Below are 18,526 nucleotides of genomic sequence, written 5' to 3' on the forward strand. Positions count from 1 at the left end.
TTAAGATAAGCATTATATTGTTAGATTATATGGAGCACACAATTAAAAAGACAGATTGAACTTAATTTAGCCAAAAAATTGTTATCAACAGAATGAAACAAAACACGTGGTTGCATATTTAAAAAACGGGTTTGGATGAATAAATAGGCCTACAATAATAATGATTATAAAACAAATGATTTATAAATTCATTACCGTCTCTAGTAAACACACACTATATCAAATAAATTCCATCCTACCCTAATAACAAGTTGCAGAGTAGCCTACATTTGTGACCGACCGGCTCGATTCGGTCTTATGTAGCAAAATTTGAAACGGTTTTTTATTTTTTACATTGGATAAAAGTAGAGACTCAAAGCTAGAAAATGGTATATCATACACTACAGTTGAGGAACAATGGGGAAAGTAATTCTGCTTTGAAATTTGATAAACTTGTAAACCCATTCTTTTGAAAATGTCCCTTAAATGTTTTGGTACACCTGCTGGAGAGCTCTTCTTTATCTACACCCATTCAGCATCGTTCACACCCTCTTAAGCCTTAGCCCCACCCACCTATTTAAGGATTCACATGTCGTCCGACATCAAACTTGTCTTTATGAAAAAGTATAAACACAAAAACGACAGGTTGCATGACATCAGCAGCCTGGTGGTCCAAAATAGCATAACTGGTGTATTTTAACACCAATAAACCCATCCGTTTAAACATGTATTTAGTATATGTCAATCTAGCAAACCAGGCAACTAAAAGCTACTTTCTAAACAATGTTTTGGTTCATTTCTTGCTTGTTAGCTGGCTAGCCAGTTCAAATAATGACCGTGTCATATAGCTGACAACGTCTTTAGCTAATTTGTTTTCACTATTACAGGAAAATAAACTCACAACAAAATTATTATTTACAAGTTAATGGCAAGCTAATTACAGAAAGTAACTTATGGTTGTGAGTGTGACGAAATAAAAGCAGGGCATCCTAGAACTTGGACACTCTCGTTGGCCTAACATTATATCCTAATTTGACTTTGGTGCAGGTCATGTTGTTCTTCACATTACCGTCTCTAGTAAACACACACTATATCAAATAAGATTGAAGTTTATTTGTCACATGCAAAGGATACAGAAGATGTAAACGATACAGTGAAATGGTTACTTGCATAGTGGAGTCTTGTTTACACATGTAGCTAGCTAGCTAAACAATGAACCATAATTCCAACTCATAACATTGCTACCCTGTATTAATCTGCAGGTAGCTAAGGCTAACCAACGAAGTTCAATGTTAGGTAGGTAGCTAACATTAGGCTATAACTAGCAATGCAAATGGTTCTGAGATACAAATAATATTACTATACAAATCATACACGTAATGTTAGCTAGCGAGCCATCCATCTAACGTTAGCTAGCCAGCTAACAGTACGCTTTAACTTGCAATGAAAATGACTTTGTAACAAAATTAGAAATGTATAATATCTGAAAATCTAGCTAGCTAGAATTGTTTACCTGTATATATGGATGAAGGCTTCTCCCTCTCGGTTGCCCTTAGTTTGAAGATGTGATCAGGTGTTTTATACAACAGCCTTCTGTTTGTTCTCTTTTCCACACTCCGCATATTTGCAATCAAACACCTGAATTTTCTCCTTCTCCTTAGCTATCATACTCTGCTTCCACCGGGCATTCCACTGATTTCAAAACTCGGTCCTCCAGAAAGTGGAGAGCATTAGCAACACTTTTGCAGTTCTTTGTGATATCTTTAAAAAAGAAGCACTAGAAAGGATTACCTACACATACTTAGCATCTCTTGGCATGTCCAGTCCATCCATTATCTCAGCCAATCAAGGCTAGCAGGAAGGTTCCTGTCTTTTTACGTGGCAGAACCAACTAGGCTTGTAAATGGCATACAAGTTTGTTATTAAGGCACATGAAAGTTCACATGTTCCCGAAGGCATTTCTGCCCAAAAACTAATTTTGATTGAAAAACATGTATGTTCAAATGCCTCTCCTGTGAAGTAGTGATGCATGACATACTCCTAGTATTCTGAAACAAGTCACATATGGCCACGCCAACGTTATCACCTTTGCCCAGTATAATATTAAAACTTGTCCATTAGGTGGACCTGTTGTAGGCTTTTCACTATAGCCATACTCTAACTTTCATTTTACTTTTAATGAAAAAGGTCTCAATTTTTGCAATCAACAGTAGCTCAAGGCCTCTCTCCCCCCCTCTCTCCGCTGCAGCATTCACAGGCAGCGTGCAAGGAGTTAGAGAGTGGTTCTGAAGCACACAATCGGGATGTGTGATATGCAGCCCCGGATAATTTGTCAGCATTTAATTTATTTAATCGGCCAAAAGCCGGCAATTACCGGCTAACGGAAACCTGTGTGTGTGTGTGTGTGTGTGTGTGTGTGTGTGTGTGTGGTATTTATTTGAAATGCAGAGTCCCTTCAGTTCACACAGTCGTCCTGATTGGTGGGCAGGCTCAGACTGGAGAGTTGCCTCTCCTCCTCTTAAGTAGTTAAGAGCAATTTCGTCCCTCCTTTCCCCTCCCTCCTTTTCTCCCCTTAGTGGAGGGATATGTTTGAGAGAAGCCCCTGGATGTGCGAGCAGGTTTTATCCAGGCTAGAGCTGAGGGGATTTGAGTGTCAGAAAGTCAGGAGTCAGGGAACCAACCTTTCTCTTCCCTCTTTGACCCCTTCTAAGGCCGTCCATAGGAAGAGTCTTCAACTCACTGACCGACCCCCACTGTCTATCTTCAAACACAACTGATATCCTGAAGGACAACAGAAAGAGAGCGAGAGGATCAGACATCTACATGCTCTTGAGGGAGTGGCGGGGTCACTGTTGTCACTGCATGTACTTCTAAGATGCTATAGTTAGGGCATACAACATGGTGTATAACAGAGTTCCTCATACTACCGTCTACTCTTAATGTCGGGGAATGACGATGCAACTGAATTACATTTACATTACATTTAAGTGAATCTATGGCATTGGATGATGTAGGACTGAGAACATGTTGAAAGAGGATGGTGTATGTGCTTGTGTGTCTGTGTCCACATGCAGGAGAAGAAGCTGAGAAAAGTTTCTGCGAGCCAATTATCCCACTTCCTTTGATATCCTAGATAGTTTTACTCGAACACTTTGACGGCGGTGGGAGAGAGAGTTAGCAGTACTCTAACATGTTGTAGTGGTTCAGAGAGAGTTAGCAGTACTCTAACATGTTGTAGGGGTTCAGAGAGAGTTAGCAGTACTCTAACATGTTGTAGGGGTTCAGAGAGGGTTAGCAGTACTCTAACATGTTGTAGGGGTTCAGAGAGAGTTAGCAGTACTCTAACATGTTGTAGGGGTTCAGAGAGAGTTAGCAGTACTCTAACATGTTGTAGGGGTTCAGAGAGAGTTAGCAGTACTCTAACATGTTGTAGGGGTTCCGAGAGAGTTAGCAGTACTCTAACATGTTGTAGGGGTTCAGAGAGAGTTAGCAGTACTCTAACATGTTGTAGGGGTTCAGAGAGAGTTAGCAGTACTCTAACATGTTGTAGGGGTTCAGAGAGAGTTAGCAGTACTCTAACATGTTGTAGGGGTTCAGAGAGTGTAGCAGTACTCTAACATGTTGTAGGGGTTCAGAGAGGTTTAGCAGTACTCTAACATGTTGTAGGGGTTCAGAGAGAGTTAGCAGTACTCTAACATGTTGTAGGGGTTCAGAGAGAGTTAGCAGTACTCTAACATGTTGTAGGGGTTCAGAGAGGGTAGCAGTACTCTAACATGTTGTAGGGGTTCAGAGAGGTTTAGCAGTACTCTAACATGTTGTAGGGGTTCAGAGGGTTAGCAGTACTCTAACATGTTGTAGGGGTTCAGAGAGGGTTAGCAGTACTCTAACATGTTGTAGGGGTTCAGAGAGGGTTAGCAGTACTCTAACATGTTGTAGGGGTTCAGAGAGAGTTAGCAGTACTCTAACATGTTGTAGGGGTTCAGAGAGAGTTAGCAGTACTCTAACATGTTGTAGGGGTTCAGAGAGAGTTAGCAGTACTCTAACATGTTGTAGGGGTTCAGAGAGAGTTAGCAGTACTCTAACATGTTGTAGGGGTTCAGAGAGAGTTAGCAGTACTCTAACATGTTGTAGGGGTTCAGAGAGAGTTAGCAGTACTCTAACATGTTGTAGGGGTTCAGAGAGAGTTAGCAGTACTCTAACATGTTGTAGGGGTTCAGAGAGAGTTAGCAGTACTCTAACATGTTGTAGGGGTTCAGAGAGAGTTAGCAGTACTCTAACATGTTGTAGGGGTTCAGAGAGAGTTAGCAGTACTCTAACATGTTGTAGGGGTTCAGAGAGAGTTAGCAGTACTCTAACATGTTGTAGGGGTTCAGAGAGAGTTAGCAGTACTCTAACATGTTGTAGGCGTTCAGAGAGAGTTAGCAGTACTCTAACATGTTGTAGGGGTTCAGAGAGGGTAGCAGTACTCTAACATGTTGTAGGGGTTCAGAGAGGTTTAGCAGTACTCTAACATGTTGTAGGGGTTCAGAGAGAGTTAGCAGAGAGAGGGAGCAGCGCCCCTTTTTGTCTATTGATTATAGCCATCCACGTCAGATGGCATTTTCCCATAATCCCCTGACCTGCAGAAGACCACGAAATGGAAAGCCTGTGTGCAACTGCCTGGACAGTAAAGTCTTCTAAGCTGTGTCCCAAATGACACCCTGTTCCCTATATAATGCACTACTTTTAACCTGGGCACTCTGAAGAGTTGTAATGTTATTTGCTATCAGCCCTGGTGAAAAGTTGTGCACTATAAAGGTAATAGGTGTCTATTTGGGATACATCCTATCAACTCTAATCCTGACCAGCTAGATCCCAGCGGATGTATTTGTTTCTGGGGACACTTATTTTGGTGTATTACAGGTTAGGGCCTGGAGATCAGGAGTGCAGCAGGGATCAATAGAGATTAGAGATGCTCCAGAGCTCAGGGGAGCTGCTCTCCTCCACTCCCCCCACTGGGGTTCTGTCTTCCTGGCTGCGCCGCCTCCTAATGGGCACATTTCTGGGTTTGGATGGCTGCCAGCTCAAAACACCACTGCAGATTCTACCTCCACCCCTCTCTTAGCCACAGCTCTCTGGAGAGAATCTAAGAGTTCCCATTTAAATGAGCTTCTGAAAAATGATACTGTTAATGAAAGTCTAATTTCACCTTTTTCCTGACTACCTCCCAAGGCTGGTACCAACTGATTTAAATGTTTAATTTTCCAGAGTTGAGGATGAGGCATTGGGGGCGATGGACGTTGATGAGCTGGCAATCTGCAGTGTCAACCACCTTACCCCTGTTCCCTTGCCCCGGTCGTGCACTCCGTTCAACTGTAGAATCAATGTAATTCAAACAGGACATCCCAAGGCTGAGGTCACAGGGCCAGACTGTCTGACCTTTGATCCCTGAGAGTCCTTCCTGAACCAACCCTAACCTCTCCTACTTCATTTACATTTTAGTCATTTAGCAGAAGCTCTTATCCAGAACGACTTACAGTAGTGAATGCATACATTTCATACATTTTTTTTTTTTTTTCCCGTACTGGTCCCCCGTGGGAATCGAACCCACAACCTGGCGTTGCAAACACCATGCTCTACCAACTGAGCCACACGGGACTACACTATATATACAAAAGTATGTGGACACCCGTTCAAATTTATGGATTTGGCTATTTCAGCCCGTTGCTGACAGGTGTATACAATGGAGCACCCAGCAATGCAATCTCCATAGACAAACATTGGCAGTAGAATGGCCCGTACTGAAGACCTCAGTGACTTTCAATGTGGCACCCTCATACGATGCCACCTTTCCTACAAGTCAGTTCGTCAAATGTTTGCCCTGCTAGAGCAGCCCCGGTCAACTGTAAGTGCTGTTATTGTGAAGTGGAAACGTCTAGGAGCAACAACGGCTCAGCCGCAAAGTGGTAGGCCACACAAGCTCACAGAACGGGACCGCCAAGTGCCGAAACGACTAGGACGTAAAAATTGTCTGTTCTTGGTTGCAACACTCACTACCGAGTTCCAAACTGCCTCTGGAAGCAACGTCAGCACAATAACTGTTTGTCGGGAACTTCATGAAATGGGTTTCCATGGCTGAGCAGCCGCACACAAGCCTAAGATCACCATGCGCAATACCAAGCGTCAGCTGGAGTGGTGTAAAGCTCACCGCCATTGGACTCTGGAGCAGTGGAACACGTTCATTGGCGTGATGAATCACACTTCACCATGTCATATACAAAAATTATCTCCTTCCTCGACGGGGATCGATCAACTTGACTCTTTTTGGCTTCGGCCCACCATCTAAACAAACTTTAAGCTTTTGAGCCTCGCTATTGACTCAGTCGATGTGGATGGGGGCGTGCTCCCTCTTCTGTCTCCTGTAGTCCGCGATCAGCTCCTTCGTTTTTGGGATGTTGAGGGAGAGGTTATTTTCCTGGCACCACTCCGCCAGGGCTCTAAACTTTTACCTGTAGGCTGTCTCATTGTTGGCCGACCGCTGTCGTGTCGTCAGCAAACTTGATGATTGAGTTGTCACAGCTTTGACACATGACATGTCAAAGCTGTTCCACACAAATGCATCACAATGACCTTGTCATGTAATGGAACATGACTGTCTGCTGGAGAAGTGACATGTTATCTGTGTTCTGGGATTTGCAGCCGTGATACAGACATCTCCATTTGTCAGATTCAACGGACACATTTCAGAGCTAGAATATATTATTTCGTTCCCTCAAACTCAACTCTGGACCTCGAAGCCAGTTCCACTGCTTTTTTGTCGTTGTTCCCCTCTAATCAGGGACTGATTTAGACCTGGGACACCAGGTGGGTGCAAGTAGAACAGAATACCAGCAGGCTCCAGACCTCATAGGGTCAGAGTTCAATACCCCTGCTTTAGTTCATATCCTAAGCAGCCTTCCACGGATGTTGACAGGAAGGCTGCAGATACCAGAACACAGACAACACACGACATTGTCTCCATTTGAGTGCTTGTCATCTTCTATGCTGTCCATAGTATAGCCGTCTGAACTACCACGCTTTCCCATGTCAAATAGTCCCTTGTTCTGAGAAAGGTCAGAGAATATAGAACCTACCCATCCAGGTATGTATATCTGGGATATTTCTTTCTCTATTTTTCATCTTCTAATGTCAGATGGGGACGAAGCCCTCCAATCAGATTCTTAAGATCCAGACACAATGGACCACTGAGGTGCTGGATACCCTAGTTTGGGTAGACCAACAACAAAAAAAGACTACAGTCACAGGTTTATGGTCTAGTTACATTCTAGTGGCTTAAGCCTGGGCGGTTCACTAGACAGACAAAAGGACTGCCAGTTCAGACTGTCTCACTCTGCTCTCCTAATAGCGTTGTTGGACTTATTAGGGAAGCGAGAGTTATTTGGTTGATGTGTTAGTGGCTTTGGGGAACGGAGTCTCATCTTGTCAATGAGTTCATTATGCATATGAGGAGAGGAGAATTAAAAACACCCCTGAGTCAAATGGGTCTCTCTCTCTCCCCCTCCCTGTCTGCCTGCCTCCCTTTTGCTTAGCGCTCCATGTTAAGATACTCTTCAATTACAGTATTCCCACTGACATCCTTGCCTTCTGTGGGTCCTTCCAACCCACCATAGGCGCCCACAGCCTGCCTGTCCCCTTCTGTTACGCTTTTCCCACAGCTCCTCTCCAACATATTACCAATGTTAATTGAAAAAGGGCCCCTCCCCCCTTTCATGCCCACAGCGCCTGACGAGGTAGAGGCATTTAGTTGAGTTTCTTTCTTCTCCTTTTTAATGCATTCCGTCTGATCATTAAAGTGGGGCAGCACACAGCAGGGGGTTGGTGCGTTCCTCCCTAGTCTCTACTCCCCCCTGTCAGAAGAGGTTTGCTCAGAGAGAGAAGCAGTACACTTCATGTTAATTAGCCCTCTCAGTGAGCGGGATAAAACCATAGGAACACAATTACTAGAATGGACTAAACATTGACTTGAATTGGAATGTCCATTCTAGTCATTTCTAATTCTATGATGAAAACAGCTGTACAGGGTCTCCTCTGCGTGCCCTGTCTCTGACACTACCATGGCTGAAGTCTCTGCCTGCCCTGTCTCTGACACTACCGTGGCTGAAGTCTCTGCCTGCCCTGTCTCTGACACTACCGTGGCTGTAGTCTCTGCCTGCCCCGTCTCTGACACTACCGTGGCTGAAGTCTCTGCCTGCCCTGTCTCTGACACTACCGTGGCTGAAGTCTCTGCCTGCCCTGTCTCTGACACTACCGTGGCTGAAGTCTCTGCCTGCCCCGTCTCTGACACTACCGTGGCTGAAGTCTCTGCCTGCCCTGTCTCTGACACTACCGTGGCTGAAGTCTCTGCCTGCCCTGTCTCTGACACTACCGTGGCTGAAGTCTCTGCCTGCCCTGTCTCTGACACTACCGTGGCTGAAGTCTCTGCCTGCCCCGTCTCTGACACTACCGTGGCTGAAGTCTCTGCCTGCCCTGTCTCTGACACTACCGTGGCTGAAGTCTCTGCCTGCCCTGTCTCTGACACTACCGTGGCTGAAGTCTCTGCCTGCCCTGTCTCTGACACTACCGTGGCTGAAGTCTCTGCCTGCCCTGTCTCTGACACTACCGTGGCTGAAGTCTCTGCCTGCCCTGTCTCTGACACTACCGTGGCTGAAGTCTCTGCCTGCCCCGTCTCTGACACTACCGTGGCTGAAGTCTCTGCCTGCCCTGTCTCTGACACTACCGTGGCTGAAGTCTCTGCCTGCCCTGTCTCTGACACTACCGTGGCTGAAGTCTCTGCCTGCCCTGTCTCTGACACTACCGTGGCTGAAGTCTCTGCCTGCCCTGTCTCTGACACTACCGTGGCTGAAGTCTCTGCCTGCCCCGTCTCTGACACTACCGTGGCTGAAGTCTCTGCCTGCCCTGTCTCTGACACTACCGTGGCTGAAGTCTCTGCCTGCCCTGTCTCTGACACTACCGTGGCTGAAGTCTCTGCCTGCCCTGTCTCTGACACTACCGTGGCTGAAGTCTCTGCCTGCCCTGTCTCTGACACTACCGTGGCTGAAGTCTCTGCCTGCCCTGTCTCTGACACTACCGTGGCTGAAGTCTCTGCCTGCCCCGTCTCTGACACTACCGTGGCTGAAGTCTCTGCCTGCCCTGTCTCTGACACTACCGTGGCTGAAGTCTCTGCCTGCCCTGTCTCTGACACTACCGTGGCTGAAGTCTCTGCCTGCCCTGTCTCTGACACTACCGTGGCTGAAGTCTCTGCCTGCCCTGTCTCTGACACTACCGTGGCTGAAGTCTCTGCCTGCCCTGTCTCTGACACTACCGTGGCTGAAGTCTCTGCCTGCCCCGTCTCTGACACTACCGTGGCTGAAGTCTCTGCCTGCCCTGTCTCTGACACTACCGTGGCTGAAGTCTCTGCCTGCCCTGTCTCTGACACTACCGTGGCTGAAGTGCTTTAGCAGCGATTCCTTAAGATTCGGCAACAAACGGCAAAAACATTCCCTATGGACACCGTGTCCTCATTGTAATCATCTGACGTGTTCTGTTTTTGACCCTCCCCATTTCCCTCAGAACACCCTCAATTCGTCGGGACATGGACTATAAGGTGTCGAAAGCATTCTACATGGATGCTGGCCCATGTTGACTCCAATGCTTCCCGCAGTTGTCAAATTGGCTGGATGTCATTTGGGTGGTAGACCATTTTATAGATTTTTTTTTTACCCATTTTTCTCCCCAATTTCGTGGTATCCAATTGGTAGTTAGTCTTGTCTCATCGCTGCAACTCCCGTACGGACTCGGGAGAGGCGAAGATCGAGAGCCGTGCGTCCTCCGAAACACAACCCAGCCAAGCCGCACTGCTTCTTGACACAATGCCCGCTTAACCCGGAAGCCAGCCGCACCAATGTGTCGGAGAAAACACTGTATGCCTGGCGACCTTGTCAGCGTGCACTGCGCCCGGCCTGCCACAGGAGTTGCTAGTGTGCGATGGGACAAGAACATCCCTGCCGGCCAAACCCTCCTCTAACCCGGACGACGCTGGGCCAATTGTGCGCCGCCCCATTGTTCTCCCGATCGTGGCCGGCTGCGACAGAGCCTGGACTCGAACCCAGAATCTCGGTGGACCATTATTGACACACACGGGAAACGGTTGAGTGTGAAATAAACAGCAGCATTGCAGTTCTAGACACACACAAATCAGTGTGCCTGGCCCCTACTACCGTACCCTGTTCAAAGGCACTTATATATTTTGTCTTGCACACATACACAATCCATGTCTCAAGGCTTATATCCTTCTTTAACCTGTCTCCTCCCCTTCATCCACACGGAGCGCCAAGTCTGGGACCAAAAGGTTCCTGAACAGCTTCTACCTCAAGGCCATAAGACTGCTGAGCAGTTAATTAAATGGCTACCCAGACTTTCTGCTTTTCACCCCCTACCTACAGTTGAAGTCGGAAGTTTACATACACCTTAGCCAACTACATTTAAACTCAGTTTTTTTAGAATTCCTGACATTTAATCCAAGAAAAAATTCCCTGTCTTAGGTCAGTTAGGATCATCACTTTATTTTATGAATGTTAAATGTCAGAATAATATTAGAGAGAATGATTTATTTCAGCTTTTATTTCTTTCATCACATTCCTAGTGGGTCAGAAGTTTACATACACTCAATTAGTATTTGGTAGCATTGCCTTTAAATTGTTTAACTTGGGTCAAACGTTTCGGGTAGCTTCCCATAGTAAGTTGAATTTTGGCCCATTCCTCCTGACAGAGCTGGTGTAACTGAGTCAGGTTTGCAGGCCTCCTTGCTTGCACATGCTTTTTCAGTTCTGCCCACAAATTTTCTATGGGACTGAGGTCAGGCTTTGTGATGGCCACTGTGGCTTTGTGATGGCCACTCCAATACCTTGACTTTGTTGTCCTTAAGCCATTTTGCCACAACTTTGGAAGTATGCTTGGGGTCATTGTCCATTTGGAAGACCCATTTGCGACCAAGCTTTAACTTCCTGACTGATGTCTTGAGATGTTGCTTCAATGTAGCCACATCATTTTCCATCCTCATGATGCCGTCTATTTTGTGAAGTGCACCAGTCCCTCCTGCAGCAATGCACCCCCGCAACATGATGCTCCCACCCCCGTGCTTCACGGTTGGGATGGTGTTCTTCGGCTTGCAAGCATCCCCCTTTTTCCTCCGAACATAATGATGGTCATTATGGCCAGAGTTCTATTTTTTGTTTCAGCAGACCAGAGGACATTTCTCCAAAAAGTATGATCTTTGTCCCCATGTGCAGTTGCAAACTGTAGTCTGGCCTTTTTTATGGCGGTTTTGGAGCAGTGGCTTCTTCCTTGCTGAGCGGCCTTTCAGGTTATATCGATATAGGACTCGTTTTACTGTGGATATAGACACTTTGTACCTGTTTCCTCCAGCATCTTCACAAGGTCCTTTGCTGTTGTTCTGGGATTGATTTGCACTTTTCGCAAGTACGTTCATCTCTAGGAGACAGAACGCGTCTACTTCCTGAGCGGTATGACGGCTGCGTGGTCCCATGGTGTTTATACTTGCGTACTATTGTTTGTTCAGCTTAACCTGGTACCTTCAGGCATTTAGAAATTGCTCCCAAGGATGAACCAGACTTCTGGAGGTCTACAACTTTTTTTTTTTAGGTCTTGGCTGATTTTCTTTTGATTTAACCATGTCAAGCAAAGACGCACTGACTTTGAAGGAAGGCCTTGAAATACATCCACAGGTACACCTCCAATTGACTCAAATGATGTCAATTAGCCTATCAGAAGCTTCTAAAGCCATGACATAATTTTCTGGAATTTTCCAAGCTGTTTAAAGGCACAGTCAACTTAGTGTATGTAAAACTTCTGACCCACTGGAATTGTGATACAGTGAATTATAAGTGAAATAATCTGTCTGCAAACAATTGTTAGAAACATTACTTGTGTCATGCACAAAGTAGATGTCCTCACCGACTTGCCAAAACTATAGTTTGTTAACACGAAATTTGTGGAGTGGTTGAAAAACGAGTTTTAGTGACTCCAACCTTTAGTGTATGTAAACTTCCGACTTCAAATGTACTTGTATATAGCTCAATCAATCACCCCAGTACACTGACTCGGTACTGGTAGTCCTACCGGTAGTCCTTGTATATAGCCTGTTTATAGACTCGGTATTTTATTGTGTTACTATTTTATTTTTATCTATTTGTTAATTTTCATACTTTTAACTGCATTGTTGGGAAAGTGCTCGTAAGTAAGCATTTCACTGTAAAGTCTGCACTTGTTGTATTCGGCGCATGTGACAAATAACATTTGATTTGATTGAAGTGGATCACATCAAGGTCACATCAATAAGGGATCATATAAGGGATCATGGCTTTCACCCGGATTCACCTGGTCCAGTCTTTGTCATGGAAAGAGCAGGTGTTCCTAATGTTTTGTACACTCACTGTACAGTATATTCAGTTTGTGCTTTGATGTTGCCAGCACGGTCCTCTAATCAACTAAGACTTTGAAACAACTGCCAGACAACAACCTATAAAGACTAGATCAAGCATTCAGCACAATGTTCTTTGTATCAGAAATGGCAAATCGAACTGAGAAAGTCAAGCACTTAGAGTACAATGACACACAGTTGTTCAAGGTGTTGCCGTTCACTAGGGAAACGGGTTAGGAAACACAATTTGTGAAATACCGTGTTGCTTTGTACAAAACAGACAATGGCTTTTTTCCTGTCTCTGTGTGTTAAAGTATGGTGACGACGTGTTTCTGCAGGTCAGGATGAGTGGTACCTTAGAGTTCTAGGTCACTGATGGAGGCCAAGTGAAGCCTTGTCTCGTGTCTAAGTGATCAGCAGGCAACTGACCTAACAATGTCCTTTCCTTCACAGTGAGTTGAATTCCAAGCTACAAGACACTCTGGAGCAAATAGAGGTACGGAGGAGCTTTTTTCCCCTTTCTTCTTTTTCTTTTAAAAAGAGAGGAAATCCACTCTACCTTTTTAGTGTTACGCTTTTATTAAGACCGTTGAGAACCAGATGGGGATATGGAGACACAGGAGCATGGCTAGAGATGGGGATCGATTATTTTATTAAGCCCGTTGAGAACCAGATGGGGATATGGAGACACAGGAGCATGGCTAGAGATGGGGATTGATTATTTTATTAAGCTCGTTGAGAACCAGATGGGGATATAGAGATATGGAGAGACAGGAGCATGGCTAGAGACGGGGATATGGAGAGACAGGAGCATGGCTAGAGACGGGGATATGGAGACACAGGAGCATGGCTAGAGACGGGGATATGGAGAGACAGGAGCATGGCTAGAGATGGGGATTGATTATTTTATTAAGCCTGTTGAGAACCAGATGGGGATATAGAGATATGGAGACACAGGAGCATGGCTAGAGACGGGGATATGGAGACACAGGAGCATGGCTAGAGACTGGGATATGGAGAGACATTAGCATGGCTAGAGACGGGGATATGGAGAGACAGGAGCATGGCTAGAGACGGGGATATGGAGAGACAGGAGCATGGCTAGAGACTGGGATATGGAGAGACAGGAGCATGGCTAGAGACGGGGATTGAACCATGGTCTCCGGTGCTTGTTAGCTGCACATAGGTTTTCTAACTATTTCTATTGGTTAAGAACACTGTGATTTATCATACATCTCATAGGTTGTTTGATACTAAACATATTAAATATGAACATCACCCTCCTTGTAATTGTTTAAAAGCCTACAGTTAAAAGAGAGACATAGTGTTTTGTCTTGACATTGACAGTTTTCTGTTTTTCCTGCTACATATTGACATATTTAAAAAGCCATTCCCACATCCACGCTTCGGGAGGTTCATTACCTGGATGCCATGTGAATGTGTGACACACCACCCCCACCACAGAAAGCGGTGTCTTGGTCTCTAAACTGATCCGCTGTGTGTCTCTGGTGGATGACGGGTGGTGGATGACGGGTGCTGCAGGAGAGATGTAATTGGGAGGTGGCCAGTCTGGCTTGAAGCCCTTCCTGCTAGCTTCGGTGAATCTGCAACACGTTTTCTCATCATGCTCTTTAATCCTGGTTTCTCTACCAAAAAGCGCAGGTGTCTATCTAAATGCAATGCAGAAATCTGAATGAAGCAATTTGTATGTTCATGTGCATACATATTCATAATTAAAGTATTTGGTAGGGGAAAAAATTATAAAATCTACAGTATTTTCATATAAAATTCATAACATTTGTAGAATGTACTGTACTTTGCTTTCTCAAATAAAACTGCCATGGTGTGATATAACTTCGAAGCACAATTTCTATGCTTTCCATTCTTAGCCAGAACTACAGTAACTCCATCGTCTGCTGTAAACAAAATGTTGTCTAATTCAACACCTACCCTCCCACCCTGTTTAAAAAAAATAAGAAAAAAATGTTTTTCTCCCCAATTTCGTGGTATCCAATTGTCTCATCGCTGCAACTCCCGTACGGACTCGGGAGAGGCGAAGGTCGAGAGCCTTGCGTCCTCTGAAACACAACCCAAACAAGCCACACTGCTTCTTGACACAATGCCCATCCTACCCGGAAGCCAGCCGCACCAATGTGTCGAAGCAAACACCGTACACCTGGCGACCGTGTCAGCGTGTACTGCACCCAGTCCCGCCACAGGAGTCGCTAGTGCGTGATAGGACAAGGACATCCGTGCTGGCCAAACCTTCCCCTAACCCGGATGACACTGGGCCATTTGTGCCCCGCTCCATGGGTCTCCTGGTTGCGACAGAGCCTGGACTCAAACCCAGAATCTCTAGTGGCACAGCTAGCACTGCGATGCAGTGCCTTAGACCACTGCGCCACTCGGGAGGCCACCTGCCACTGTATTTCTCTCACCCAGCAGCTCTGTTTAATGTTAATGGTGGTGCTTCTTTGACCTTGAGGAGGCTGTGTGTGTATCTCTCTTCCCCTCCAGCAACATGGCTCTCCCTTGCTCTCTCTGACATGTAGGCTGTGTCCCAAATGGAACCCAATTCCCTACAGAGTCCACTGCTTTTGACCAGAGCCCTATATAGTAGTGCACTATATAGTGAATAATGTGCCATTTAGCACTCAGCCTTTAAAGACAGCAGCCTCAGCCCTCCATTATGGCAGCTGTTGCTAATTCTCTTGGCCCTAGGATCTGATTCATGACCGTATCCCTCCTCCATCCCCTCCTTCCCCTCTACCCACCCAACAGGAGCAGCTGGATGTGGCCTTGTCTAAAACCTGCAAGCACTTTGACGTCTCCCACTACACCAGAGTTCAGCTGGCGTACACCCTCCTGGAAAAGACCCAGGTGAGAGACCTCTAGCAACATCTCTGCTCTGTCGGCTTCCTTCCTGATCCTTTTGTCAGCCATTCCCCCCTTTTTCTCCCTCTTCCTTCTGTATTGTTCTCGATCTCTCTTTCTCTGTCTCTCTCTCTACCTACCTGTCTGACCTTACGTCTCTCCCTCTGATGTGGTGAGATGATTCATTCCTGGGTTGACGCCCGTGTTTGTATCCCCCTTTCCTCCCCCTTCCCTCTGTTGTTCTCCCTGTTTCTCCCTCCATCTCTCTCCCCGTGGTGTTGATCAGAGGTGATGATTCATACCGGTCTGTGTTTTTTTTACACCGTCTTATCCCCCCAATACTACCAGCAAATCACAGATCTGTCACTGGTAAAGCTTTCCACCACACACGCTCGAGCGAGATGGGGAAACATCCCCCTTTTCCTTGGGATTGATCTTGGGATGACGGAAGCACACAGTCGCGTAGACAGTTTGCGATAAGCTGTCACCATCCCAAAGATTGATTGTATTGCTTTGTTCAGGGGACTGTCAGGAGTTAGAACTGCTACCAAAAAACAACCCGGAGATGTGGCAGTGCATTGTGGTGTCAAATGATGTCTGTCAGCCTCAGTGTCCATCCGTCGCTGGAGAGCGAGAGTGAGCTTTGTGTACCTATGTTTTTTGTGGATGCTTGTTTTTCTGTGTTGTGCGTGCGCTCGTGTGTGTGAACTTTCATTAAAGAGTGGGTTGGTGTGTTATGTGGGTGTCTGTATTTTTACACGTGTGTCAGTGTTACTCTACTGAGATGGATGGTGTGTGAGGGCTGAGATGAGTCAGCTTTTATCAACTGTCAGTCTCTCTCACTCACACTCACACCCCACTTCACAGCGAAAATGAGCCAGACATCACCAGAAAAGTTTCCACCGCTTCCTTCCAGGCAAATTCATCACTTTTACTCACTAAGGCAGGAGGCTCACCTAGCGGTTGAGTGTTGGGCCAGTAAGCTTAAGGTCGCTGGTTCGAATCCCCAAGCCGACTAGGTGAAACATCTGTTGATGTACCCTTGAGCAAGACACTTAACCCCTTTTGCTCCTGTTAGTCGCTCTGGGTAAGAGCGTCTGCTAAATGACTAAAATGTAATGTAAATGTCTATTTATCAACTTTTCTGCACAGTGCGCTTTTAGTGTAGTGGTAAATGATAGGTGTTAGTTAGAGAAGACATAAGCTTTGTTCGAATACCCATACTAACATACTGTATACTACATACTTGATGAGTATATACTATTAGTTAATTTTAGTATACTGTAAACGAACGGTATCCTTTCAGTTGAGTGTACTAGCGCGTCGCCTGTCTACCAGAAGTTGATGCTGTTGCTATGAAACTTCTTGCTAGCTTGTTAGCATAACAAATGACTAGTTTAGACGTCTTACAACTTCATTAACAATGTTCACTGAGAACGCACAACGGTTCTACCACTTAGCTAAGCTAAGAATGACAAATGATCAAGTCATTAAACGTTGGTTAGATAAAATATAGCTTGTTAATATACTTGGCAATTTCGATGTATTGGTAGCCAACTAACATTAGGTAGCTAGCTAACATACCAGTACATACAAGCAACTGCTATAATGATATGCTATGCGGTTCGTAAGGCTAGCGTAGCTAATATATTGTCAGCTAACATAACATGTAAAATACTTTGTTTGAAAAGTCATAACTTTTTTATTACATTGCTTAACATGTTCTTAACATTTGTCATAATTAGTTAAAGCAATGAATATTTACTTTTTGTACTAACATTTTGTATCCACGTTCGTCAGACTCCGGCTGCATATTTTCCACCATTTTCTTCAAATCTGAAAATGTTGTGAAGCCATGTCCATTTTTGGAATATTTACGTTATTGGCCTTAAAAGCACGGAAATAGTGTCCACTGCTTGTATAGTTCGTATTTTGCCGAATGTAGTATGACATCCGGGAACTTTTGGCATACTAACTATATCCATACTACATACTCAATTTACGTCACAAATAGTATGGTTAGAAAGAGTATTCTAACACAGCTATAGAGATTGTCTTGTTACAAATCGTTCGTTTACCTGGTTGACAAACAGGTAAATAACTCATTACATGACCTGTATATTTGACAGCTATATTGACCTGTATATTTCTCCTATTGACGGAGCTACTTGTGTAGGAAACAAAAACATGCTGACGTGATGATTGGCGTATCTGTTTGATTGACATCATCAGCCATGAGACCTGAGTGGCCCTTGGCTCCAGAGACTACGTCATCAGCAGATCAGGAGCTTTTTGGAGTAGGCTATCCACAATCACAATGGTTGTGTTCTCCACAATGATAAAAGCCAGCAGGGTAGTAGTGTAGTGAGTGTAGTGCATGCTCTCAAACTCAAATACCTATTGTTGACTGGCTCAGGGCTCTTTCACTCTTTGTTGGGGCGCGTGACACACACACACTACACACACTATGTTCACTGTATCTATGTACACAGCAGATTGCTGACCTTCAGGCCCTGGTGACCTTCAGGCCCTGGTCTAAAGTATAGGGCTCTGGTCAAGAGTAATGCACATCAAATCATATCAAATGTTATTTGTCACATACACATGGTTAGTAGATGTTAATGCAAGTGCTTGTGCTTCTAGTTCGACTGTGCACTAATATCTAACAAGTAATCTAACAATTCCCCAACAACTACCTAATGCAAACAAATCTAAAGGGGTGAATGAGAATATGTACATGTAAGTATATGGATGAGCGATGGCCGAGCGGCAGAGGCAATGTGCAATAGATGGTATACAGTATATACATGTGATATGAGTAATGTAAGATATGTAAACATTATTAAAGTGGCATTGTATAAAGTGACTAGTGATCCATTTATTAAAGTGTCCAGTGATTGGGTCTCAATGTAGGCAGCAGCCTCTCTGAGTTAGTGATTGCTGTTTAGCAGTCTGATGGCCTTGAGATAGAAGCTGTTTTTCAGTCTCTCGCTCCCAGCTTTGATGCACCTGTACTGACCTCGCCTTCTGGATAATAGTGGGGTGAACACGCAGTGGCTCGGGTGGTTGTTGTCTTTGATGATCTTTATGGCCTTCCTGTGACATCGGGTGCTGTATGTGTCATGGAGGGCAGGTAGTTTGCCCCAGGGATGCGTTGTGCAGACCGCACCACCCTCTGGGGAGCCTTGGGATTGAGGGCGGTGCAGTTGCCGTACC

The 18,526-nt window shown here is 45.2% G+C and overlaps 1 protein-coding gene across 2 annotated transcripts in view; it reads left to right on the plus strand.

Annotated features, from left to right (window-relative positions):
• vps50 (VPS50 EARP/GARPII complex subunit) overlaps positions 1–18,526 on the plus strand; it is a 260,494-nt gene that overhangs the window by 96,372 nt on the left and 145,596 nt on the right. For both annotated transcript variants that reach the window (XM_045694895.1, XM_045694896.1), the window contains exons 10-11: positions 12,890–12,932; positions 15,218–15,316. In XM_045694895.1, the coding sequence (XP_045550851.1) occupies positions 12,890–12,932; positions 15,218–15,316 (142 nt within the window). The remainder of the gene's footprint in view (positions 1–12,889; positions 12,933–15,217; positions 15,317–18,526) is intronic.

This window comes from Salmo salar, chromosome ssa14 (assembly GCF_905237065.1).
Source record: "Salmo salar chromosome ssa14, Ssal_v3.1, whole genome shotgun sequence".
NCBI lineage: Eukaryota > Metazoa > Chordata > Actinopteri > Salmoniformes > Salmonidae > Salmo > Salmo salar.